This window comes from Hylobates moloch, unplaced genomic scaffold (genome assembly GCF_009828535.3).
Source record: "Hylobates moloch isolate HMO894 unplaced genomic scaffold, HMol_V3 SCAFFOLD_7, whole genome shotgun sequence".
Taxonomy (NCBI): domain Eukaryota; kingdom Metazoa; phylum Chordata; class Mammalia; order Primates; family Hylobatidae; genus Hylobates; species Hylobates moloch.
In genome coordinates, this window is record NW_026652282.1 from 28,304,448 (window position 1) to 28,332,257 (window position 27,810).

The 27,810-nt window shown below is 38.6% G+C and overlaps 1 protein-coding gene across 1 annotated transcript in view; it reads right to left on the minus strand.

Moving 5' to 3' along the window:
- DMD (dystrophin) overlaps nucleotides 1–27,810 on the minus strand; it is a 2,251,240-nt gene that overhangs the window by 537,366 nt on the left and 1,686,064 nt on the right. Inside the window, exon 53 of the mRNA XM_032756167.2 lies at nucleotides 20,145–20,334. Within this exon, the coding sequence (XP_032612058.2) occupies nucleotides 20,145–20,334 (190 nt within the window). The remainder of the gene's footprint in view (nucleotides 1–20,144; nucleotides 20,335–27,810) is intronic.

Sequence of the window (27,810 nt, forward strand, 5' to 3'; positions counted from 1 at the left end):
GGACCCAACTCCTACACTGTGAAAAAGCCCAAACTGCTCCACGGAGAGGCCCACATGAGGAAAAACTGACAGTCAGCACCTATTTGCCAGGCCTGTGAGTGAGCCCTCTTGGAAGTGAATCCTCCAGCATCAGGCAATCTACCCCAACTGATACCAAGTGAAACAGGGATAAGCAAGCCCCACTGAGCCTTGAGCAAATTGTAGATTCATGAGCAAAACAAGTAATTTTTACTGAAGCCATGAAGTTTTGGGCTGGCTTGTTATGTAGCAAAAGTTAACTAGAATACCTTCTCTGATATTCCTCATAAGGGATGCAGAAGGTGTCCCTTCTCTTGGATGACTAAACGACTTTGTACTCTCCTTTATTATAATATAGCACTTCCTTCCTCGGCTAGGTCTCTCTGTCCTCCCGTCCCAAGCCCCACCACTATTAATTCCTCTTTTGGGGCAGTTCCATATCTTATCAACTTGTGTATTTTCATGCCTGTTTACTGTTCTGTAGAAGATCCCACTTCTTAATAGCTCTCCTTAAAAGTCACATTCAGGAATCCATTCAAAAAGTACATTTTTCCACCACGGGTATGTATTGCATGAATTTCAAAATTTCTTTCAGTTCATGGATGAAAGATGAATTTAGGGTTGTTTAATCAACGCAATGGTTGCATCCAAATAAGAACACTTGTTTTCCACTCCAAAAGAGAATCAACAATTTACCATACCAGGTGAAAAAGCTACCTCTACTCATTGCACTTTTTAAAACTGCATTGCACAACCATTTTCCAAACATTTGTAAAACTACTGTAAAAACTAGAAAGGATTTATGGAGTAAATCATGGGAAGAATGCCTGGTCAAGCGGTTCATAAATATCCAGGTCTCATTCTATTTGGGGTCACAGCCTTGAATTTAACCCAATATTGAATTGTTGAATTGGGAGCAAAGAATTGAGGTGAAATGTGGTTGGCTCCTGAGAGCAAGTGAAATGCTGCCTCCTGCAGAGAATAACTTTCTTTGTAACTCCCAGAGAATAATATATTTGCAAAGGTGTTGGAGGTGAATAGATATTAGAGAGGAAAAACTGAAATCTTTAGAGAACTGAAAGATTATACTTATATGACTCAGATCATTGTAAGTTATTATAATGCTAATATTGAATAGTCAATAGTCAACATGCTAACAGACCTCTCAAGGACAACCACAGACTCAGGAGCAAACAAAAGTAATTTGTTGCTTTCTCACTATCAAGAAACAGACATTCTTCCATCTAGACTAATATGATCTCCAGTGGGAAATGATTTATGTCTCTTACATTCATGAAACTCTCTCTCATAACCAGGCGTAATGACTTCTTTTACCTCTACGGAGAATGGCTGATTTATGCACAGACCTTTGTGCAATAACTTTTCTTTAAAGATTGATGCTGTTAAACATGAAAAAAATGTGAACTTTCTGACATTTTATTTTAATGTAATTTAGAAAACCATGTAAACTGCAAATGGACCTCATGTGGAATGAAAATCACATGCTGATAACCTAAATTATTTTCAATACCATTAATCTTTGACTAACACCTGGAATGTTTTATTATCAGAATTATGAAAGGCACAAGAGAGGCACTAATGCAGTTCATCTTAAAAATAATTTAAAGGACTTAAGATTCTTTTTTTATCCTCTCAATTTACACTTTGAGAATTTTCCAATAGGATGGGTAGTGATTGTTACCTATCACATAGAGGAATGTCATTTTTTTTTGTCTGGAAAGTCTGCTCCCAAAGACCAATAATCCTAAAAAATTATTCAAGGTTAGAGGAAGGGAGGAGGAGAAAGTGACACAAAATTCTTTGACATTTTTCTGTGGTCAAACTTTTCCTGACCTTTTCAATTCTTGTTTGGAGAAGTTCTGAAATTATGTGGATCTTGTCCAGGTTCTAATGGAGATCAAAGACAGTTGGGAAATAGTCCCAGCCTTCTCAATGTTTTCAGTGCCACTGCCCCATGGTATGCACTTAAAACAACTTTATTAATTTTATTAACGTATCTATCAGTCATTGGTGTGATTTCCTGTGTTACTCAGGATGTTTGGGAAAAAGAAACTCCTTTTACCAAAGTGTGTTTCAGGCAACCTCAACTTTGGTGTCTGATTGAAAGAGAAGGGACAAGTCAATGTATTTTCCCAAGGAGGTCATTATGGAAGATAAAATATCTCTCTTACAATTTTCAGTATAATATGTTTGTTATCATGAATGAGGGTATTAAGCCTTGTTTATATCCCAAGACTTTAAACAGCTTTTCCAAAATGAGTCCATATTAACGTTTAAGAACTAAAATTTATGGAAGATTAACAATTGAAGCTTTCTTTAAACAAAATGGATTTTTAACACTCACAGTAACCAATATTTCAAGCATAGTTTCATTCATACATCTATTTCTTTCTAAGTAGTTTCTCACACAAATCAAATGAGAACTGTGCTCTCAAGGTGATAGTGAAATAAACAATACCAAAGTTTGTTTATACATATTGACATAAAATTACGTACTATATGTATACATAAAAATAAGCCTGAAAATAGTAATAACATAATATTAGCTATGTTTATTGGGTGCTTACCGTGTGCCAGAAACTGTTTCATGCACTTCAACACATTAATTTGCATCACCCTCACAACAACCTGAAGAGGTAGCTGTCATTACTTTTGATTTATGCTCCATAATCTGAGAGCAATTAAGAAATGCGTCTATGGTCAGTAAGCCCCAGAATCACGATTTAAACTCAGTTAGTCGGGCTTTAAAGTTCACACTTTTAAACACTATCCACCCCAGCCTCTCTCTAATACAATGTCAGAAGCACTAAACATCATTTAAAGTGCAGAGAAATGCCTATAGGAATTGAGATGGAGACAAGATGTCTTCCAGCTTGGGGGCTCAGGGAAAAAGGGAAGATTCAAAAATGGCTTTCCTTGAAAAGTAGGTAATATTTGGGTAAGCTTAGATGAAGAAAAGGAATCTCAAGACAAAAAACAAGATCATCAAAAGACACAGAAGTAAGCTGGCTTGCTGTTCATTTTAGTAGGAGTTGAAGGTGCATTGAGAGGTAAAATAAGAAATAAGATTGGAAATGAGACTCAGGGGCAATTGTGGAGAGCCAGGTGAAGGAGTCTGCAGAATATTCTGAAAGCCTTTGAAGTCATAAAAGGTGTTTGAAGAGGGGAGTCATATATTACTTTCATTCACTGACAAATATTTATTGAACACTTTTCATGTTTCACACACAGTCTTGGACAATGGATATATACAAGTGAATAAAGTAGATGAAATCTTTGCTCTCATGGAATTTGCATTGTAGTTACAACCTAAGCTATGTTTTAGGAAGCTTAATTTAAATGGAAATCTGCAAGTTGGATTGGAGCCATTGGTGGGCCGGAATGAGTGGAGGAGGGTAAAAAATAGTAAGAGTGTGAATGAGAGTGGAGGTAAGGGGGCTAGCGAGAAAGGAATGGTCATAAAGAATTAGGGAGGCAAAATCTACAGATCCTAAAAATGAACTTGAAAGTGAGGCAAGTAAGTGGGAGATTTAGAAATGACTATATGATCTGAACTCTCTGACTGAAAAGATGGTACTGGGATGAATAGCAGGATAGGAAATAAGACTTGGTATAAAAAATGGCCTATTTGGGTCATGTTGAATTTATGTCATTTGTGAGACATTTGAGTAAGAAATGTCCTACATACAGTAAGAAATGTGGGACAGACACTGGAAAGGAATAAAAATGTTGAAATCATTGGATTAAAGGAGATGGAGAAAAGACTGTTTCTAGTATAATAACTAACACATAACTGACACTTAGTAACTATTGACTAAATATCAAATGAAGATAATGAGATTAATGAAATCATAAAAGAATGCATAGAATTGATACTGTGGGCTTGGTGTGGTGGCTCACACCTGTAATCTCAGCATTTTGGGAGGCCCGGGGTGGGTGGATCACCTGAGGTCAGGAGTTTGCGACCAGCCTGGCCAACCTGGTGAAACCCTGTCTCTACTAAAAATAAAAAATTAGCCGGGCATGGTGGAAGGCGCCTCTAATCCCAGCTACTTGGGAGGCTGAGGCAAGAGAATCACTTGAACCCGGGAGGTGAAGGTTGCAGTGAGCCAAGATCGTGCCATTGCACTCCAGCCTGGGGGACGAGAGCAAGACTTTGACTCAAAAAAAAAAAAAAAAAAGTCAAAAAAAATACCAGATGCTGGTGAGGTTGTGAAGAAAGGGGAATGCTTATACACTGTGGGTGGGAATGTAAATCAGTTCAGCCACTGCAGAAAGCAGTTTGGAGATACCTCTAAGAACTCAAAACTGAACTGCCATTCAACCCAGCAATGCCATTACTGGTTATATACCCAAGGGAATATAAATCATTCTACCATAAAGACACATGCAGTTGTATGTTCATTGCTGCACTATTCCCAATAGCAAAGACATGGAATCAACCTAAATGCCCATCAATGGTAGATCAGATATAGAAAATGTGGTACATATACACCAGGGAATACTGTGCAGCCAGAAAAAAGAATGAGATTATGTTCTTTGCAGCAACATGGATGGAGCTGGAGGCCATTATCCTAGGTGGAATAACATAGGAACAGAAAACCAAATACCATATATTCTCACTTATAAGTGGGAGCTAAACACTGAGTACATATGAACACAAAGAAGGGAACAACAGAAACCAGGATCTACTCTAGGGTGGAGGGTGGGAGGATGGTGAAGATTGAGAAACTACCTATCAGGTACCATGCTTATTATCTGGGTGACAAAATAATCTGTTCACCAAACTCCCATGACATGCAATTTACCCATGTAACAAATCTGCACATGTGCCCCTAGAGCTTAAAATAAAAGTGGAAAAAAAAAAAAAAGAAGACAGAGGAAGGAATGAGTGCTTAGAGAGACAAGGAGACAATTAGTATAATACATCACCCTGGCAAGTCAAAAGGTGAGACATTTTTCAGTAGACTATAGTGAACAGCAATAACAAAATATGAGTAGATTTCTAGGGCAATGAGGACTTGATAAAAATATTTGCATTTGGTAGTGATGGTGATTTCATAGAGAAGTGTTTCAGTCGAGAGGCAGATGTAGAAACTTGACTTTAAAATGTGAAGGAAAGATGGATGTTTAGGAAGTAGAAATATTTCCACTAATTTCTATTAGATGAGTGATTTGAAGCTTGCTTTTGGTGATCCTGGGTCTTTCCCTGTAATGCTGAGTCAGTGTAGAGTAATGGGTAGGACAGTAGAGTTAGTAGAAGATCGGAAAGTCAAACTTAGGTTCAAATGCTGACTTTTCTATATATTCAGGTTGAGCATCCCAAATCTGAAAATCCAAAATCCAAAATACTCTAAAAGCTGAAAATTTTTGAGCGCCGACATGATTCTCAAAGTAAATGCTCATTGGAGTATTTCCAATTTTGAATTTTGGGGTTTGGGATGCTTAACCCGTAATTATAAAGCAAGTAATCCAAAATCTGAAAAAAATCTGAAATCCAAAAAAAAAAAAATCAGAAAAAAATTGATATCCATAACACCTGTGGTTCCAAGTGTTTTGGATCAGGGATACTCAACCAGTACTTGTGTGTTACCTTAGAAGAAGTTACCTAGCCTCTCAGTTTTTCCTCTGTAATAAATATACGATGGTATTACATCATGCAAGCAAAGCACTTAGTACACACCTTGGCACATAGTAACTGTTTTAAAAAGGTAGCTATTATTATTATTACCTCTCTTAAGAATTGAAAAATACATGATGATTTTAATCCCAGAAATGTAAACATTTATTGTGACAAGCTTTTAGTTTATATAATTGCCCTCCTAACTGGGAGTAATAAAATTCAGTTGTTTTTTTAAAAAGTAGCAATAAATAAATTACTTAACCTCTCCAATTTTATTCTTCTCAAATGAAAATGGAAATAAGAAGAGTACCAACATCACAGGTTTTCACTAAGGATCACATTAGAAAATGAAAGTAAAGATACTTTGCCAATTATGAAACATGAAATATTTAGTTATTATTCTCTTTATTAATCAATATAACTTTGATCCATTGACTTTTAAGAGCATACTATTAGATTTACACCTTCAGTTTGACTTTTGTTTAATAGTAATTCATAAAATTAATAAGGACCTTTCACTTGAAAGCTTTTTCAAAGTGCTTTTATATTTATTACCTTATAAGATCCTCACAAAAGCTCTGCGAGGAATAAAAGACAATGGTTATTGGAGGCTAACAAAATTGACTTTTCAGTATGCACAGTGTCTTCTTACCAATGTGGGCTTTTCTTTTGGTTCGTAGATATAAAATTACAAAATCCAATAGTTGATTTACAAAGTTATTCAATTTAGTGATTACTTTGTATCATTCTAGATGATTGTTTGATGTAATGGCAACATCCAGAAGTAGGTTTTAAAGATTTTAATACAATTAACATGTTTACATATGAATGAGACATGGTTCATGTTACCATGGTAACATGGTCCAAAATGGTACAACACTTATAATCAAATAGCTAAACTCATATTGCATTAAATTGGGGTGACTGGATGAAAAATGGATTCTAATTTTCTGTATTCAGTCTTTCTTTCTACAGGAGATAAAAGACCAGTTCTGAACATTTGTCCTCATTGACTCCGTTTTCTAAACTTTTAATTATTTTCATTATTTCATTTCGGATTTTCTCTGAGATCTACAGGAATTCAGGGTCCCAAACTGGAAAATAATAAAGTAACTAAAAATAGCAAGAAGACAATCATGTGAGTCTTGAGTACTCCTGAGAATTATAGTCAGAGGTTCTCACTGGACAATAGATTCATAGGTAGAACACGCTACGTTCAATTCAACTGGTATCTATCGAGGGTAGAGATAGTAGTATTGTGAATGAGGATGGGGTTTTTATAGTATCAATATGAGAATAAAGGGAAAAATAAAAATTTCCATGTTTATATAAGAGAAGAAACTATCTTATTGAAAAGAGTTTTTCATGATCTTGGATACATTATGCAAAGACTTTTACTTTTTCCATGATACAATTTTTTTTTTTTTTTGAGATGGAGTCTCACTGTGTCACCCAGGCTGGAGTGCAATGGCATGATCTCAGCTCACTGCAACCTCTGCCTCCTAGGTTCAAGCGATTCTCCTGCCTCTGCCTCCCGAGCAGTTGGGATTACAGGCGTGTGCCACCACACCTGGCTAATTTTTGTATTTTTAGTAGATACGAGGTTTCGCCATGTTGGTCAGGCTGGTCTCGAAATCCTGACCTCAGGTGATCTGCCCACCTCAGCCTCCCAAAGTGCTGGGATTATATGCATGAGCCACCGCATCCGGCCCATGATATGAATTTTATGCCAAAGCTTTGCTAATTCTTTGCCTTTTTCACAATTAGTTTATTAAGAGGGTCCCTATGTCTTTTTGAATAACATGGACAATAGTATCACTTAATACCAATTCCGTACTACAGTAAGTAACATTTTGGTGACATTTAGATGTATTTTTCAGCAGACCATGGAGAAATTCAAATAACGACATAAATTTGTGTGTAATGTAATTTATTTCTATGGCTTCCATGTCGACGTCCTTCAATTTTAAATCTTTAACACAGATCTTTTTCCAAACCTTAGATTTACATTCACAACTGCTTCAAGAGAGGTAAGGTTTTCACCTCTGATTTTTCACTTACAGATACCTCAAAATCAAACACGTTCTTGACTTCCCTCCTCACAACTGTTTGCCATCTTGAATTCTGCAACTCGTGATTGAGCGAAGATACTACCTTCAGTCAATCATGCCAAGTGGTAAGCAGGCACTGATTTCTCATTTTACCTCACATTTTCTGCTCACCTCCACCTCCCACAGAATATATGACAGTGTTGATTTTATCTCCAAATAGCTCACGTATCTGTTTTGTTTGTTCAACCTCACCTTGATCATCAATTCTTCCTTGGCTTATTACAGAAATAACGTCCTAACTGTTGTCCCTGCACGGGTCTCATATCTTTCCAATTCATTCTCCTAACCACTACCAGAATGATCTTTCAAAAACATAAGTCTGATTAGTCCATTTCCTTGCTTAGAACTAGGCTATGACTTAAAGTGATAAAGTCCAGAGTCTTAAAAATAGGTGGCAAGGGGCAGAGAGAGCCAGCTTACACTTACTGAGCCCTTCAAGTCCAATAGTCTGCCTCTCTGGTATGATTTTACATATATCTTATCATTTAATCCTGACAAAATCCTGTGATGTACTCATTGTATAGAAGAGTATAATTGGGCTCAGAGGTTAGACAATAAGCTAATAAGTGCCAAATAAGGGGTCTTCCTGCTTACAAGATCCATACTCTAGCTGCTATATCATGCTGTCTTTCCACATAATTTAGCCCCAGTTGATCTTTCTAATTTCATTTCTTGTAGCAACCATACCCCAGCCTAGTTCCTTCAGATTCTCACACTACCACACTGACTAAGCCTTTGGATATGATGTTTCCTCTATCACGAATGCTCTTTTCAACCCCACGAACCTAAATAACTCCTAACAATTCTTCTAAGGTGACTTTCTCTAAACAGAGGTTCTCATTGGACAATAGATTCATGGGTAGGACATGCTACGCTCAATTCAGTTGGTATCTATTGTGGGTAGAGATATTTTTAAAATCTCCCCCAGTGCATAAGCAAGGTTAAAATCCACTGTTCTAGGTGAGTTTCCCGGCCTGTTTGGAAGGCTTAGCCTAGTCTTCTGTTTTTGCTAGACCCTGTCCAGCTCTCTACTGTAATTCTCATTATGCTATTATAATTTTGTCTTAGGATGTATGTCTTCACCTCTGGAATGTGAACCTCCCAAAGGCAGAAATAATGTTAAAATACAGAGGCTTTTAAATATATGTTACATAGTGATCCAGTATTTCCACACAGACAGACACACACACATACACACAAACACAAACCACTGAACCAAAGTTTTACGAACAATATTGAAACTTACTTAAAAGTGAGGAACTCCTGGCTGACTCTCTTTTCGGACTCAGCCCGCCTGCACCCGAGTGAAATAAACAGCCACGTTGCTCACACAAAGCCTGTTTAGTGGTCTCTTCACACGGACGCGCATGAAATTTGGTGCCGTGACTCGGATCGGGGGACCTCCCTTGGGAGATCAATCCCCTGTCCTCCTGCTCTTTGCTCCATGAAAAAGATCCACCTACGACCTCAGGTCCTCAGACCCACCAGCTCAAGGAACATCTCACCAATTTTAAATCGGGTAAGCGGCCTCTTCTTACTTTCTTCTCCAGCCTCTCTCACTATCCCTCAACCACTTTCTCCTTTCCACTCTTCAATCTCTCCCTTCTCTTAATTTCAATTCCTTTCATTTTCTGGTAGAGACAAAGGAGACACGTTTTATCCGTGGACCCAAAACTCCGGCGCCAGTCACGGACTGGGAAGGCAGCCTTCCCTCGGTGTTTAATCATTGCAGAAACGCCTCTCTGATTATTCATCCATGTTTCAGAGGTGTCAGACCACGCAGGGACGCCTGCCTTGGTCCTTCACCCTTAGTGGCAAGTCCCGCTTTTCTGGGGGAGGAGCAAGTACCCCAACCTCGTAGCTCTGTGCTTCGATCCCTTATCTCTGCGCCCCATCCCTTATTTCCGTGCCCCAACCTCTTATATCTGTGCCCCGATCCCTTCTTTCCATGCCCCAACCTCTTATATCTCTGCGCCTCGATCCCTTATTTCTGTGCCCTGACCTTGTATCTCTGCGCCCCGACACCTTTCCCGCTTTTCTGGAGGGTAAGAACCCCCGAACCACTTCCCTCCGTGTCTCTACTCTCCCTTTTCTTTAAACTTGCCTCCTTCACTATAGGCAATCTTCCACCCTCCATTCCTCCTTCTTCTCCCTTAGCCTGTGTTCTCAAAAACTTAAAACCTCTTCAACTCACACCTGACCTAAAACCTAAATGCCTTATTTTCTTCTGCAATGCTGCTTGACCCCATTACAAACTCGACAGTAGTTCCAAATAGCCAGAAAACTGCACTTTCAATTTTTCCATCCTGCAAGATCTAAATAATTCTTGTTGTAAAATAGGCAAACGGTCTGAGGTGCCTGACGTCCAGGCATCCTTTTACACATCGGTCCCTTCCTAGTCTCTGTGCCCAATGCAACTTGTCCCAAATCTTCCTCCTTTCCCTCCCGCCTGTCCCCTCAGTCCCAACCCCAAGCATTGCTGAGTCTTTCTAATCTTCCCTTTTCTACAGACCCATCTGACCTCTCCCCTCCTCGCCAGGCCGAGCTAGGTCCCAATTCTTCCTCAGCCTCTGCTCCTCCACCCTATAATCCTTTTGTCACCTCCCCTCCTCACACCCGGTCCGGCTTACAGTTTCATTCCACGACTAGCCCTCCCCCACCTGCCCAGCAATTTCCTCTTAAAAAGGTGGCTGGAGCTAAAGGCATAGTCAAGGTTGATGCTCCTTTTTCTTTATCCGACCTCTCCCAAATCAGTGAGCGTTTAGGCTCTTTTTCATCAAATATGAAAAACCCAGCCCAGTTCATGGCTCCTTTGGCAGCAACCCTGAGATGCTTTACAGCCCTAGACCCTAAAAGGTCAAAAGGCCGTCTAATTCTCGGTATACATTTTATTACCCAATCCGCTCCCAACTTTAAATAAAACTCCAAAAATTAAATTCCGGCCCTCAAACCCCACAACAGGACTTAATTAACCTCGCCTTCAAGGTATACAGTAATAGAAAAAAGTTGCAATTCCTTGCCTCCACTGTGAGACAAACTCCAGCCATATCGCCAGCACACAAGAACTTCCAAACGCCTGAACCGCAGCGGCCAGGCGTTCCTCCAGGCCTGCCTCCCCCAGGAGCTTGCTACAAGTGCCAGAAATCTGGCCACCAGGCCAAGGAATGCCCGCAGCCTGGGATTCCTCCTAAGCCACATCCCATCTGTGTGGGACCCCACTGAAAAATCAGACTGTTCAACTCACCTGGCAGCCACTCCCAGAGCCCCTGGGACTCTGGCCCAAGGCTCTCTGACTGACTCCTTCCCAGATCTTCTCGGCTTAGCGGCTCAAGACTGACAACGCCCAATCACCTCGGAAGCCTACAGGATAATCACAGATGCTCTGGGTAACTCTCACAGTGGAGGGTACGTCCGTCCCCTTCTTAATCAATACGGAGGCTACCCGCTCCACGTTACCTTCTTTTCAAGGGCCGGTTTCCCTTGCCTCCATAACTGTTGTGGGTATTGACCGCCAGGCTTCTAAACCTCTTAAAACTCCCCAACTCTGGTGTCAATTTAGATGATACTCTTTTAAGCACTCCTTTTTAGTTATCCCCACCTGCCCAGTTCCCTTATTAGGCCGAGACACTTTAACTAAATTATCTGCTTCCCTGATTATTACTGGGCTACAGCCACACCTCATTGCCACCTTTTCCCCCAGTTCAAAGCCTCCTTCACATCCTCCTCTTGTATCCCCCCACCTTAACCCACAAGTATAGGATACCTCTACTCCCTCCTTGGCGACCGATCATGCACCCCTTACCATCTCATTAAAACCTAATCACCCTTACTCCACTCAACACCAATATCCCATCCCGCAGCACGCTTTAAAAAGATTAAAGCCTGTTATCACTCGCCTGCTACAACATGGCCTTTTAAAGCCTGTAAACTCTCCTTACAATTCCCCCATTTTACCTGTCCTAGAACCAGACAAGCCTTACAGGTTAGTTCAGGATCTGCACCTTATCAACCAAATTGTTTTGCCTGTCCACCCCGTGGTGCCGAACCCATATACTCTCCTATCCTCAATACCTCCCTCTACAACCCATTATTCTGTTCTAGATCTCAAACATGCTTTCTTTACTATTCCTTTGCACCCTTCATCCCAGCCTCTCTTAGCTTTCACTTGGACTGACCCTGACACCCCTCAAGCTCAGCAAATTACCTAGGCTGTACTGCCGCAAGGCTTCACAGACAGCCCCCATTGCTTCAGTCAAGCCCAAATTTCTTCCTCATCTGTTACCTATCTCGGCATAATTCTCCTAAAAACACATGTGCTCTCCCTGCCAATCGTGTCCGACTGATCTCTCAAACCCCAGCACCTTCTACAAAACAACAACTCCTTTCCTTCCTAGGCATGGTTAGAGCAGTCAGAATTCTTACACAAGAGCCAGGACCACACCCTGTAGCCTTTCTGTCCAAACAACTTGACCTTACTGTTTTAGCCTAGCCCTCACGTCTGCGTGCAGTGGCTGCCGCTGCTTTAATACTTTTAGAGGCCCTCAAAATCACAAACTATGCTCAACTCACTCTCTACAGTTCTCATAACTTCCAAAATCTATTTTCTTCCTCATACCTGACGCATATACTTTCTGCTCCCTGGCTCCTTCAGCTGTACTCACTCTTTGTTGAGTCTCCCACAATTACCATTGTTCCTGGCCCGGACTTCAATCCGGCCTCCCACATTATTCTGGATACCACACCTGACCCCCATGACTGCATCTCTCTGATCCACCTGACGTTCACCCCATTTCCCCACATTTCCTTCTTCCCTGTTTCTCACCCTGATCACACTTGGTTTATTGATGGCAGTTCCACCAGGACTAATCGCCACTCACCAGCAAAGGCAGGCTATGCTATAGTATCTTCCACATCTATCATTGAGGCTACTGTTCTGCCCCCCTCCACTACCTCTCAGCAAGCTGAATTCATTGCCTTAACTCAAGCCCTCACCCTTGCAAAAGGACTACGCGTCAATATCTATACTGATTCTAAATATGCCTTTCATATCCTGCACCACCATGCGGTCATATGGGCTGAAAGAGGTTTCCTCACTACGCAAGGGTCCTCCGTCATTAATGCCTCTTTAATAAAAACTCTACTCCAGGCCGCTTTACTTCCAAAGGAAGCTGGGGTCATTCACTGCAAGGGGCATCAAAAGGCGTCAGATCCCATTGCTCCAGGCAATGCTTATGCTGATAAGGTGGCTAGACAAGCAGCCAGCATTCCAACTTCTGTCCCTCAAGGCCAGTTTTTCTCCTTCACATCGGTCACTCCCACCTACTCCCCTGCTGAAACTTCCACCTATCAATGTCTTCCCACACAAGGCAAATGGTTCTTAGACCAAGGAAAATATCTCCTTCCAGCATCACAGGCCCATTCTATTCTGTCGTCATTTCATAACCTCTTCCGTGTACGTTACAAGCCGCTAGCCCGTCTCTTAGAACCTCTCATTTCCTTTCCATCATGGAAATCTATCCTCAAGGAAATCACTTCTCAGTGTTCCATCTGCTATTCTACTACTCCTCAGGGATTGTTCAGGCCCCCTCCCTTTCCTACACATCAAGCTGTGGGATTTGCCTCTGCCCAGGACTGGCAAATTGACTTTACTCACATGCCCCGAGTCAGAAAACTAAAATACCTCTTAGTCTGGGTAGACACTTTCTCTGGATGGGTAGAGGCCTTTCCTACAGGGTCTGAGAAGGCCACCGCGGTCATTTCTTCCCTTCTGTCAGACACAATTCCTCGGTTTAGCCTTCCCAGCTCTATACAGTCTGATAACAGACCAACCTTTATTAGTCAAATCAGCCAAGCATTCTTTCAGGCTCCTAGTATTCAGTGACAGACTAATGGTCTATTAAAAACACACCTCACCAAGCTCAGCCACCAACTTAAAAAGGACTGGACAACACTTTTACCACTTTCACTTCTCAGAATTCAGGCCTGTCCTTGGAATGCTACAAGGTACAGCCCGTTTAAGCTCCTGTATAGACGCTCCTTTTTATTAGGCCCCAGTCTCATTCCAGACACCAGACCGACTTAGACTGTGCCCCAAAAAACTTGCCATCCCTCCCATCTTCTGTCTAGTCATACTCCTATTCACGGTTCTTAACTACTCATAAATGCCCTGCTCTTGTTTACACTGCCAGTTTACACTGTTTATCCAAGCCATCACAGCTGATATCTCCTGGTGTTATCCCCAAACCGCCACTCTAAACTCTTGAAGTAAATAAATAATCTTTGCTGGCAGGCTGAACCTGCTTAGGCACTCTCTAATCAGACGTCCTGGGTCCTCCCAATTCTTAGACCTTTTATACCTGTTTTTCTCCTTCTCTTATTCCATTTAGTTTTTCAATTCATACAAAACCGTATCCAGGCCATCACCAATCATTCTACACGACAAATGTTTCTTCTAACGACCCCACAATATCACCCCTTACCACAAAATCTTCCTTCAGCTTAATCTCTCCCACTCTAAGTTCCCACGCCGCCCCTAATCCCGCTCGAAGCATCCCTGAGAAACATCACCCATTCTCTCTCTCCATACCACCTCCCAAACATTTTCGCTGCCCCAACACTTCAACACTATTTTGTTTTATTTTTCTTATTAATATAAGAAGGCAGGAATGTCAGGCCTCTGAGCCCAAGCCAAGCCATCACAACCCCTGTGACTTGCATGTATATGCCCAGATGGCCTGAAGTAACTGAAGAATCACAAAAGAAGTGAATATGCCCTGCCCCACCTTAACTGATGACATTCCACCACAAAAGAAGTGTAAATGGCCGGTCCTTGCCTTAAGTGATGACATTACCTTGTGAAAGTCCTTTTCCTCGCTCATCCTGGCTCAAAAAGCGCCCCCACTGAGCACCTTGCAACCCCCACTCCTGCCCACCAGAGAACAAACCCCCTTTGACTGTAATTTTCCTTTACCTACCCAAATCCTATAAAACGGCCCCACCCTTTTCTCCCTTCACTGACTCTCTTTTCGGACTCAGCCCACCTGCACCCAGGTGAAATAAACAGCCATGTTGCTCAAAAAAAAAAAAAAAAAGTGAGGAACTCCTTATTTCTATTCTATTTTATTAATTTCATTCATTTCTATCTTAAAAATATGGATTGATACTCATTAAAGTGATTATACAACCCAGTACTTTTACTAAACTGTTTTTGAAAAGCACCTTTCTTGGGGCCCTTATGATGGAATTAGTTCCCTTATAACAAGAGGAAGTGTCATCAGAGCTCTCTCTCTCTTTGCTACCTTAGGACACAGAGAGAAGGAAGCCATCTGCAAACCAGGAAGAGGGGCCCTCACCAGGCCCTGATCTTGGAATCCCAGCCTCCAGAACTATGAGAAATAGGATTCTGTTGTATAAGCCTTCTTTCCCTTACCCACCCCCCAAAAAAGAAAGAAAATCATCTCTCTGAACATGTTTGTGTCACCAGACCTAACACCATGACACATGGCAGGTGTTTAGCAAAGATATGCTGAATTAATAAAAGTCCTCAGAAAAATTATATATACATATATATATACAAACACACATACATACATATATATACACACACACATATATATGTATATAATTTTTAAATATCCAGAGCAGAAGGTATTCATCGCCAGGCAAAATAAAAATATCAAAATTCACTTTCACACTCTCTAGACAACGATCAAAACAGAAAGATTAAAAAATACATATAAAACTCAATTCAAACTAAAGCAACAGGAAGGAATACACTAAAGGTTTCTTCTCCTTAGAATTAGGGATCCTTAAATTGCCTCTGCATTCTCAGATAGTCCAAGAAATATGATAATCCAATTTATTCAAGGTACTAATTGTGCTACTAAGATTGCATTCTTTCTTCTTTCTTCAGAATTAATCCGTGGGCCAAAATTTTGGTGAGAAACTTCTCCAGTTTTATTTTATTTTATTTTTTTGAGACAGAGTCTGCTCTTTCACCAGGCTGGAGTGCAGTGGCGCCATCTCGGCTCACTGCAACCTCCACCTCCTGGGTTCAAGCAATTCTCCTGCCTCAGCCTCCTGAGTACCTGGGACTACAGGTGTACTCCACCACGCCCAGCTAATTTTTGTATTTTTAGTAGAGATGGGGGTTTCACCATGAGGCCAGGATGGTCTCGATCTCTTGACCTCATGATCCGCCCGCCTCTGCCTCCCAAAGTGCTGGGATTACAGGCGTGAGCCACCACGCTCAATTTTAATAACATATTAGAAATCAAAGATATCTTAATTCATAGGTGTACTCAGATGTACAATTCAAAGTTTATGAAACTTGTCTCTCTGGAAATGTTTTATTCATCAGAACACAATTTTTATAATGGGGGGATTGAGAGGAGACATAGGTAAAACCTGAGATTAGGGAAGGGAGTGATTTGAAAGATATGGCCTGAGACATGACCCAGATCACAGATGAAGGAATCTCATCTATTTATTGCTCCTTAGTTTGTCTTGCTGAGAAAAATATGTTAATTACACCACCTTTAGGAACATCATAAAGGTCACCACATACTCACACCCCCACATCGCCTTTACAAGCTAATATTACAATGATCTCTCAGGGGTACTTAGAGAACCACTTAATATTTGTGAAACTCTTGTGAAATATTCAGAAAGACACAGAGTCTTTCCATTTTCAGTTAGTCACCCAGGGTTTTGTGGTAGTACTTTGAACCATGAACAGCTTTGTCAACTCTCTTAGGCCCAAAGCAGAAAATGTTTTGGATAGAGAAATAATCCAATTCAATTACGAATACAGTTTTTTTATTTAAAGGATAAATCTGTAATTTAAAAATCCTGAAACTTTCACCCCTAAAGGCTTTATATGGCGTTCTATAAAAATACATTTGCTTAAAAATTCCAGTTAGCATATCAGAAATAACAATATTTATAAGAAACATCCCCTTATCCTGAAGTACAAGGACGACGGTAATGTTCTTGATTTTAGTAAGGAAAGTGAGTTACACCTTTTTATAATACGGGAGGAAATTCTAATGTCTTTCGGAGAAGAATTAATCATGTTAATTCCATTCAGAATGTATATGCTTTATATTACATGTATGTTTAAAGAATCTATGAATTATGATTATTGCTGAGAGAATAAATATCTTATGAAGTGGCTGATAGACGAAAGTGATAGGTAGTCTAGCAAGAGCTGGAGTCTCCATATATAGAAAAATGGATTGACAGTCTTAGAGAAAAACACATTTTGTGAAGGTTTTCACCCTCTCTCTTCATTCACTAGCATTTGTATGAAGTAAATCATCACTACTTTTGGGGTAGACAGATATATCAAAATCTGTTGGCAGAGCTGTTGCTTTGGCTAGGCATTTCAAAGTTCCTTTTTTTAATATATGAGAACTATGATTGCTATACAGCATGAATCTATGAATACAATGCTACCAGCTTCTTCAAATGAAGTGAAAAAGCATGCCATTTCACTTTGCTCCTACATACATATTATAGAAAATTCCTTTTGTTCAAAATAAAAATTCATAGAGGAAAAAAAGCAAACACTTCCATTTAGCTGAAATACTGAAATTGCATGTAATCTCTTAAGGTATGCTGTTTTATTTATTTTCAAGCTTGGCATTTCCATTTGCTGCTCTTCAACACCAGTTTCTTGACTCAATTCAATCAGCTGAAATGTGCCATTAACAATAATCAATAGTTTCAGTAGTTTACCGTTTTACCATGACATCTCCAAGTCTTTCATCAAAAGATCATTATCCAACCGTCTAACTAAAAATCAGAGTTTGCTATAAATGTCATTTCAATCCATAAAATGTAGTTTAAACCTCGGGCAAGTGGGATTTATAGAAAATACAATATTAGCTGCCAGGGAAGAGGGAAACTGTCTCTGTTTTAAAATAATTTTGGAATCTTAGTTAATCTTATTATAGTTAAGAAGCAAATGTTGAGGTTTTCAGAGGCTCTATGGGAGTTTTATCTGGATTTTGAGAATAAATATAGTTTATCACTCTGGGGCTGAGACAGTAAAAAGCCCCTGCCTTATTCCCAAGCTCTCTCTTTTTCTACCTCGGGTACACTGAAAGCTCTGTGTAATATGTGCCCTAGCTCAAAGATGGAAAAGAGTAGCCTGATCGACACTGGACTTTATGTGAGCAACAAATAAACTTTGGTTTGGTTAAGCCACTGGACAAAAATGAATAAATACATTTTCTTGAGTAACATGGGATAAGCTAAGACATTTGCTCAATATAATTTCCAACTGCTTTTGAAAGAGAGATCAGAAATCTAAACATAAAATATTTATTTTCCATGCTTCCATAGTAAATATAGTTAGGACACATGGTGAATCTTCCCTTTAATGATTCAGAAGCTTGCAGTTTCTCGAGATTAGAAATAGAGATAAATTTTCATTATATAATACAGCAGATATAAATACAAATTGTATAGTAGAAAACAGATGTATTTTTGCCCTCAACTAGAATTATTCACTATTTAAAGATAGGTTTTCTTAAATCTCTGACATAAAATGATTTTTTAGTCATTGGGTTATTCTTTATTTTTCAAAGTAATCTGCTAAAAATAGACTAAAATAGACTTAATCAAAGCTTATTATTTACCTACCATAGCTGATGAGTAAAATGTAAACCCATGTTTGTTTGTTTATTTATTTATTTATTTATTTATTTATTTATTTATTATTTATTTTGAGATGGAGTCTCACTCTGTCACCCAGGCTGGAGTGCAGTGGCGCCATCTCGGCTCACTGCAACCTCTGCCTCCTGGGTTCAAGCGATTCTCCCACCTCAGCCTCCCAAGTAGCTAGGATTACACGCGCAGGTCACCATACCCAGCTAATTTTTGTATTTTTAGTAGAGACGGGGTTTCACCATGTTGGCCAGGCTGGTCTCGAACTCCTGACTTCAGGTGATCCACCCACCTCGGCCTCTCAAAGTGCTGGGATTACAGGCGTGAGCCACCGCAACTGGCCGGGAAACCCACATATCTATTAAAATTCTGGAGTGGCTTTATCAGCATTTACAATATTTTACAATAAAATTTTATTTATGAAATAGCCTAAGCCAAATATATTACAGCAGTACATTGTCTAATCACACATCGAAGAGTGAGCAAAAAACTCTACATTTGCATTGCCCTTATATTCTATCACAAGCCATGGGAGATATCTATAAAGTCTGATATTGTTCCAAACAAATTACCTCCAAATGATCAAACTAACTCAACATGCATTTTGGAGGAGAAAGTGGAGTCAAAGCAGGATGATGAAGCAAGAATGATAAATTCAGGAGCCATAAATTGCCACTGTTACCTACTATATGCACCAGAGCAGCAAAGTAGATCAACTATCATATCAAAAAAGAAAAACAGGAGAAGGAGAACGATAGGAGGAAGAGAGGAGAAGAACTTCTGCTTATTGTGATTTGATTCTGGAATTATTTTTTCAAACTAGAATATACTATTGTGTTTTTCATAATAGTTTAAAAATATCAAAAATCAAGTTACTCTAAAAAATCAATCATTTTCTTATAATGACTTATATCCAAATTGTATTTGAGAGACTAGTAAAGTTATTATATCAAGTCAGAAAAACCAACTGTACATAACAAAACTCCATAATAGTTCAGGAAAATTATATCTGGTATTGAGAACAAACTTTAAGAGCTCCTTGTACTACAGAATATGATTCTCACCAAGACTTCATTTAAACAAAACTACCCCACATTCTGTTTTCACTGTTTATGTATATGGAACTTTATGGAAATAATTTTTGTTTCTAGGAAAAACAATTGTCTGAAAATTGTTTGATCATTAACTATGACAAATTTAGCCATCTCATTCTTATTTTCACAAATCATGTTAGGAAGAAAGCTACAAAATGCCAGATTAACATTTCAAAACATATTTGAAAGTAATGAAGGGAAACTGATTCAGTTAGCAACGCTAAATAAAACAGACAATTCATACAGATGCTTTCCCTGTAAAATATTAAATAAACACTCAAAAATGTCAACTTTTAAAATTTAATAAACCAATCCCTAAGTTATTTCTCTGAGCAAAGTTTCTCCTTGACCGAAGCTCTGGTTTTATATGCAAATGTTTTCCTGGTCAGAGCATGTACTTTTTCTAAGACGAGGGCGTTAAGTGGAACTATAAATGAGGTTTCCTTCTCCCTCTGCCTCTCTCCTCCTTGTTCAAATGCCGAAATATATCAGGCTGTATAAAAGCAACTATTTTGTTTTGTCCCTGGCTTGTCAGTTACAAGTACAAATGCTGAGAATTGTTCAATTGGATCCACAAGAGTGCTAAAGCGGAAATGCCCGACTTACTTGCCATTGTTTCATCAGCTCTTTTACTCCCTTGGAGTCTTCAAGGAGCCTTTCCTTACGGGTAGCATCCTGTAGGACATTGGCAGTTGTTTCAGCTTCTGTAAGCCAGGCAAGAAACTTTTCCAGGTCCAGGGGGAACTGTTGCAGTAATCTATGAGTTTCTTCCAAAGCAGCCTCTCGCTCACTCACCCTGCAAAGGACCAAATGTTCAGATGCAATTATTAAATATCAGAATGGTGCACCTAGTGAACTCCATAAAAAGAGAAAGATGGAGGAACTAAATTGTAATATACCAACAATGGGGTGAGTTGTTGCTACAGCTCTTCCTTTAAGCAACAACTATAATATTGTGCAGTCTATTTACTTTCATTTTTATTTAACTTGAAGGTGTTTATATGGGGAAAGGCATGCAAGAATGACAATTACAGATTTCTATAAACTCCTCTCCACAGAGAAGGCTTCATATATATATATATATATATTTGAACATTTGAAAGTTCAAAGTATCTTTTTTTCAATTTTGTAGTTTTTGTTGGTCAATTTTGAAAGCTTATTTTTAATACACTGCCAAATTTGAGACTAACCTTTATAGTTAAAACCCTAAAATCCCTGTACCATGCTTGTCTTTGATACCGCTCTGAGGCAGAAAACAAGGATTTGATATGCAAGGAGAAAAGTCAAGAAAATACAAACCTAGAGTCAAAAGGAAAAGACTAGAGGAAAAGACAAAAAGAAGGGGATTGGAGGGCAAAGGAAGAAAGACTTAACAAGTGAAGAAATAACAGTTCATAGAAACTATCATTTTGTGCAAACTATCATTTTGTGCAAACTATCATTTTGCATGACATTAGTTATAACTGTTGTGTTAGTTTCATATTTAATTACTTGATCATACAACTGAGAACATTTTCCAAAATAAAAATGTTATGTGTAATGAAAAAAGTAGAGTCTTAAAAACTAGGCAGATCTGAGTTCAATTCCCAGTGTTCCTTACCAGTTATGTGATATGGCAAGTTACCTCTCTGATTCTCAGTTTCTCATCTGCAATATCTATTGCTGTGATGAGAATTAAAATAAAAAATTTCTGTGAAGTTGAGTGCCCCACATGTTATACAGTTATACATTACAGTTACTCAAAAACGTTAGTTCCTTCTACCCATATCCCATTTCCCCATTCCTGTAATATTTTAAAAGGATGAAACAAACTCTTTCATGACAAAAACTCTAAAAATGTATTCATATTTGTGATCATATGTGTATATATATATATATATATAATACATGTATTGTGGATACACACACATATGCCCTCAGCAAATATCTATATAATAATAGCTTAGAAAGGAAAATTGCCTTAGGCAGTAACAGTCCTATCGAAAAAGATTCAGGTAAACTTTGTCTGCAATGAAGAAATTAGTACTCTATTTAAATGTCTTATTTGCCTTCTATTACTACACAAACACTTTCTGGGATTAAACATAAGCTAAAAATGGATTTTAAAAAATTGAACACTTGAATATGATACACATTGCTTGTTAAGATGTGATTGTCAATAATTATGCAAAACTGCAATTTATTTCAGCAGCAACTTTATCATGGGATGTGCAAACCAGGCAATAAACAACTCCTGCCGAGCCAGCGGCAGCAAAGCCCCCGGAAGAGCTGTTTATTCATCATGGGTGAGGCTTTCGCTGAGCACACAGTCTTCCACAGTGGAGTTTCAGTGCTCATACTGGATAAAAATCTTCTGTCTGCATTAACTGGTGGAGGGTAGAATAGGTTTATGAGGATGCAGCTACTGGAAAAAAGTAAGCATTGCACTAAGCTATTTATCAACTCCTAAATAAACTTTAATACTGCACAGCTGAAAGGTAGTGTAGGGTTCTGGTTGGGCAAATAAATTAAACCTCATGCAGTTCAAGGGCTAACGTGGACTGCCGGCTCCCTGCTTATCTAGTTTTCAGGCAAACTATCAACGCAAGGAGAAATATCAAAAGAGTCATTTATCTTTTTATGTATTATAGTTGAAAAATTCAGAACCATTGCAACAACTCCAGGAATCTCAGTGCTACAATTGGGCATGCACCTTACAGTTTGAACCATGTGTAACTGCTGACAATTGACTGGCTCTGACCTATAAAAGTGGCAGTTTCATGCAGTTTGCATTAAGACTTACTCCATCTCCAGTGCAAAATTTGGAACAGAAATAAGCTGTCACATCCCAGAATATAAATGCAGGGTTAGACATTTGACATATTTTCTAATGTAGTCCAATTTCAAACAAAATTTAAAAATATGAAATTCTCCCATGGCAGAGTGAAACTTAGAGAATGTAATATTGTGCATTTTATCAGCATCAGCTTCATGATGAGCTGCACTTGATGCATCTTAGCTCCTCTGTCCTTAAACTAGAAATGCCGCTTATCCTCTGCTTCCAGAGAAAGTAACTAGTAAATAACTTTCCAAGAGTTATTTGCAAAATGCAATGCACATAAATCAGATGAAAGAGTTCTACCGAGACAATGCGATTTTCAGCCAAATCCTACCAGCAAGTTTGCTGCTTTGTAAATTAGGCCCTTAGGGAAGAAGAACAGTAACTCTTTCAGGACAGTAAGGAACCATTTTCCTAAATGATACCCTTGTGGTCTGAAATATTGACAACATCAGGCTGAATATTTTCTAATTTGGAAAATACGTTAAAAATTCGATGGCAATAACAGCAGAAAATCTCCTCAAATGAGCTCCTTTACATGCCTCTTGAATAATAGGTAAGACTGTTGTTTCCTGCTTGTGTGGGGGTTTTACGGCTTCAGCACTTCTCTCGGAATCTATGTGTGTGTGTACATTGAATTCCTAAATTTTAATTGTGCCAGGTCTAGTCTAGAATGAGTCAAGAATACTTAATTTCCATATCTGCGCATTCAACATGCTCTAAATGTATCATATAGTTTTAAATTTTCCTGAACTATATGGGTTTAAGTGGCTTATATGATAAATAAAATGTAAAAATAAGAATCATAAAGAAAAAAAGATATGTTTAGAAAAAAAACCAAAGTTCTTGAATTAGATTTTTTTAAAATTCCTTTGTCCAAGTTACCAAACTACAGGCCCTGGAGAAAATTTGGCTGAATTTTACAAGTAACAATGACCAGATATTAGAAACTGTAATAATGCTTTGCAAACAGAATCTACTGTATTGGTTAAGTACTTTTTTACATAACGAAGTTTCATAATCAGCTATTCCAGCTTTATGGTGCCCAAAAATAGCTGAGAATTTGATGGAGTAAGGAATAATGTGATTTCAAAAGGTTTCCATTCTACTCATAAGAGCACTGTGTACCGTTCTCAGTATGTAAATAAGGGCAGCGTGAAACAGTGTTCTCATAGTCCACGGACCAGCAGCACCAGCAACGTCTGAGAAGTTATTAGAAATGCAAATTCCCAGGCCTCAGCCTAGCTCTACTGAATCAGAGACTCTGTGGGTAAAATCCGGCAAGCTGTGTTTTAACAAGCCTTCCAATATATGCTAAAGCTTGAGAATCACAGTTGCCAGGGACCAGATTTGAGAACGACTGGCATAGTAGATGCTAAGCTGGGCTGCCCAGACCCCTTTTCAGGACTGAAATACTTCTGACTCCAGCTGCCGGTAGTGCTACTGGCTGAGAGTCCTCAGCTGTTATCCCTATTTGAGAGTTGGCCTCAGTTGAAGAGAGGTGCCTAGCCCAAAGTTACCCACTATGTCCCCGAGACGGGCTGCACGTATTGGTTGATGGGAGAGTTGTGGGGTATAAAATCCTGGGTCCCTTGCTGCAACTCAGGACAATTCTGAAGGGCTATTCTACCTTCAGACTTCAGAGATCCTCCCGGGGAAGGCTAGGAAGGAGAGGCGGAGGGTTGATTGTGTTGTAGTTGTGACTGTATGGTAGCCCAGCTTCTCCTTCTGCCCAATCCTGCTCCCTTTCCTTGCCTCCCCTCACAGGTGTTAATCCTGAGAGCACTCTCCAATAAAATTCCTTCATGCTAATCACTTTCTCAGAATCTGCTTTCTGGGAGAACTTGACCTCCTGAATTGTCACGCTGAACAAGGATTTTAAAAATATACTTGCCTAAGAAATATATGTGGTCTCCAAAGGGAACAAGATGGAGGATTCTCACATGCAGCAATTGTGCCTGAATTGCTACTGAACTTTTGGTTGCCCTTTAAGGAGACCTATAGATAACACAGGTTTGCATTATCATCAGTTACAAGCAAGAATCTACTGAAGGGGCAGAGTGTTGGAGCTATAAAGCTTAGTGCAACCCTATACCTGCCAAAGAAAGGGTTTATCCAGAGACAAATGCACAGGAAGGTAAAGAATCACAGAAGGCATGTTTTCAGCACATCCATTTTCTTTTTAAGACCTGATTATCAATGAGGCAATCAGATAAGTATGTTCTGACCTGTCATTAGAACCCTACTCCCGCCACACACACACACACACACACACACCATGTTATTTCTGAATAAATCTCTAAGACTCCATTGAGTTGAATAACATCAATTTCTTATGGCCAACATAATACATAAAAAGGGTAAAAGGAAGGGAAACTTGTTGCTTTCCAGGGTAAGCCTAAAGAGCTTAATTATTGTATAGACACTATTCTACTATTAGATATATGGATGAAAAATACTTTATCGGTGCATTATATTGTGGGATTGTAAGTGTGTAGGTATAATTACAGAAACATATTGAGTATTTTTAGAAAAAGGCTCAATCTGACATGAAAGGTTATTTTGCCCAGGTTATTTTTAAAATGTGATAAATTAGGAACATTCAAAGAACTCAGTCTTCTGCTAAATAACACTTTCACTCTGCCCTGGCATTGTTATAGAGTAACCACATAAAATACTCTGAATCTTTCCTTCCTAGTTGATTTGCAATTTAACCACTATCATTTCCTATGATATTTTAGGAGAAAGATTAAAGGACCATTATTTTGTTCCTTTTTTTGGTGGGATATAGGTCAGAGAGAGCTTAGTAGCACCTGGATGTAAGATCAAAATGATTCTTGCCATATCAACCACTACTCACAGAACCAGAGTTAATCTGAAATTCACATTTCCTGTAACCATAACAGTTCCTACTAGTTTGCTAGTAAATTACATTTTGATTTTAAAACATAACTTTATATTGTATTTGTGAGGGGAAGCTAGAATTTTGTCACCTATGGATATACAGCACTTTGTAGAAAGGATTCCTTTTAATCTCTAGCAATTCTATCAGTAATGTGCACTAATGAGAAGCATGAATCTAAGCAAAAGCTGTCAACATTGCCTGGACTAGTAGTCCATTCCTAGCAAAACCAACTCTGTGGTTTTATCTGTTTTTGGGCAACATCTCCCTAGAAATATGACTGGAGAAGGGTGGTGGCAATGAGAGAATGTTTCTCTTTTCTCCTCTGTTATGAAACTGTAAAGTGAGGAATATATGACATCATTTTAATTTAACTTCTGATGCTTGCTTTTCATCCACAGCATGAGGAATGGCAGATCTAATGCACAGCATGGAAGATAATTTTTAAAGCTAACATCCACATAACTCTTTATATGTTTTCAAACATATTCGGAGTTATTCTATCATCACTTCATAAGATATTTTCCATTTTTCTACCTACCTTCTTTTTCTTTGTATACTCAGCTGGATATTTCATTCTCTGCCAATGACTTTAAACTCGATACAGATTATCTTTAATTTTGAACCTCATTCTTATTTCCACATGCCTACCAACATCTAATTCAACAATTCATCCATGCATCCATTCCATACCTATTGTGTACCAGGATCTGTGCCTGATGATGGTGACAGAAAATCCAATAATACATGGACTTTGGTATTTAACATATTCAAGTTTAATAGAGGGTACAGATAGGTAAACATTTAACTAGAGTTACAATGTAATTAAGGCTATAAACCATCTGGAGTCCTTACCAACCAGTAGCTCAAATGTAACATGTATCAGTCTGTATTCATAAACTTCTATCTCAATTTGCCAAACAAGTGATAAATGTATCTTAAACATGTTTTATTCTTTCTATCAAAAGTGGTGGAGATCATCCAGCAAGGCTTTATCTCAAAATAGAGTGATGGATGCTCAATAAAAGTTTGCCTAACTAATTTTCATAAAAATAAAAAACCTTTTAGATATACAGTACAGGCTTCTGCTGGTTTCATTTTAGGGCTGGAGAGATTGATTCTGAGAGAATTGTAATGATGTTCCCAAGGTTATATACAAGTTAAGTGGCAGAGCTGGGGGGTATAGCCCAAGTCTTGCATTCTAGAAAAGAAGTTTTAGTAACTCTGAAGACAGATATTGGAATACACTCCTCTCTGATATATTCATTGTACCAAAAGAAAGAAAGGCACAGGAAGATTATGTCACTGAATCTTGGTCTTCATTTTAGAGCACAAATTTAATTTTCTGTTACTGCCATATGCAGGGTCGTTGAAACATACGAATACCTACACGTAAGGGAACACATACGTACAAAGATATTCTCCTACCCAAACTATTGCAGAAAAGATCTAGCTGGTCTTTGCTTTAAAATAAAAATCCATTTTTAATGCAAATTTGCTGGTTTGCCGTTCACCAACATATGAATTAACGAGGTTTTCATCCCCTCTCTCTTGAGGTCTGGTACTAAATTACTCAAACTCTCCAGAGTTAATTGGAAACCATGACCTAAATGTTCCCAAAGTATTGCTGATTAGTTCTCAGAAAACTCATTCCCATCTTTCGTCACCCCAGACACCACAGGATGACATGTGCAGTAGCAACACACTGGCATGAGAAATAGATTAATCCTCCAAAGATAAACCACAGCTTTGAAGCTATCTGTGTAAACTTCCTTCACTGATACAGACATTTTATTTTATTTTTTTAAAATATACATATCACCCAGACTTTAGATAGTAAGAGAATATAGGCATTATCAATCATGTAAGGAATTTTGAAAGACATATTTCATCTCTTATTTTTTTAACCTTATGAATGTTTTTAAAATAGAGATTTGCAAATTTATCATTAGGGAAACAACCGTAATTATACACTTTCCCTAAAACCATTAGTACTTTCCTGAAAAGACCTGCATTAGGAGACAGCAGTAGAAAATGTGTTTCCTACTTTACTTTGCTTACTCATTTCATTTGATTTGTATTTCAACTCATAAATCACTGAAAAAAATTAGTTGATAAAGAAATGTACACAGTGTTACGAGCAGATGAAATATACATCTCTATACACACATATATTTTTTTCTTTCTTGAAATGTTAAGGAGATTAATACTTTTTAAGATCTGTATTTTATATTTTTCTGCTGATACAATATCAAAAGGTACTATTTGGAGAGGTTGAAATATAATGTTGGGAGTAATACATTACATTTGGTTTGGTTAATATACAGAGACTCAAAATATCCTTTTGGTGTATATGTGCCACATTTTCTAAAGGATGGCTGCACATATACACCATGGAATACTATGCAGCCATAAAGAATGATGAGTTCATGTCCTTTGTAGGGACATGGATGAAACTGGAAACCACCATTCTCAGTAAACTATCTCAAGGACAAAAAACCAAACACCGCATGTTCTCATTCATAGGTGGGAATTGAACAATGAGAACTTAT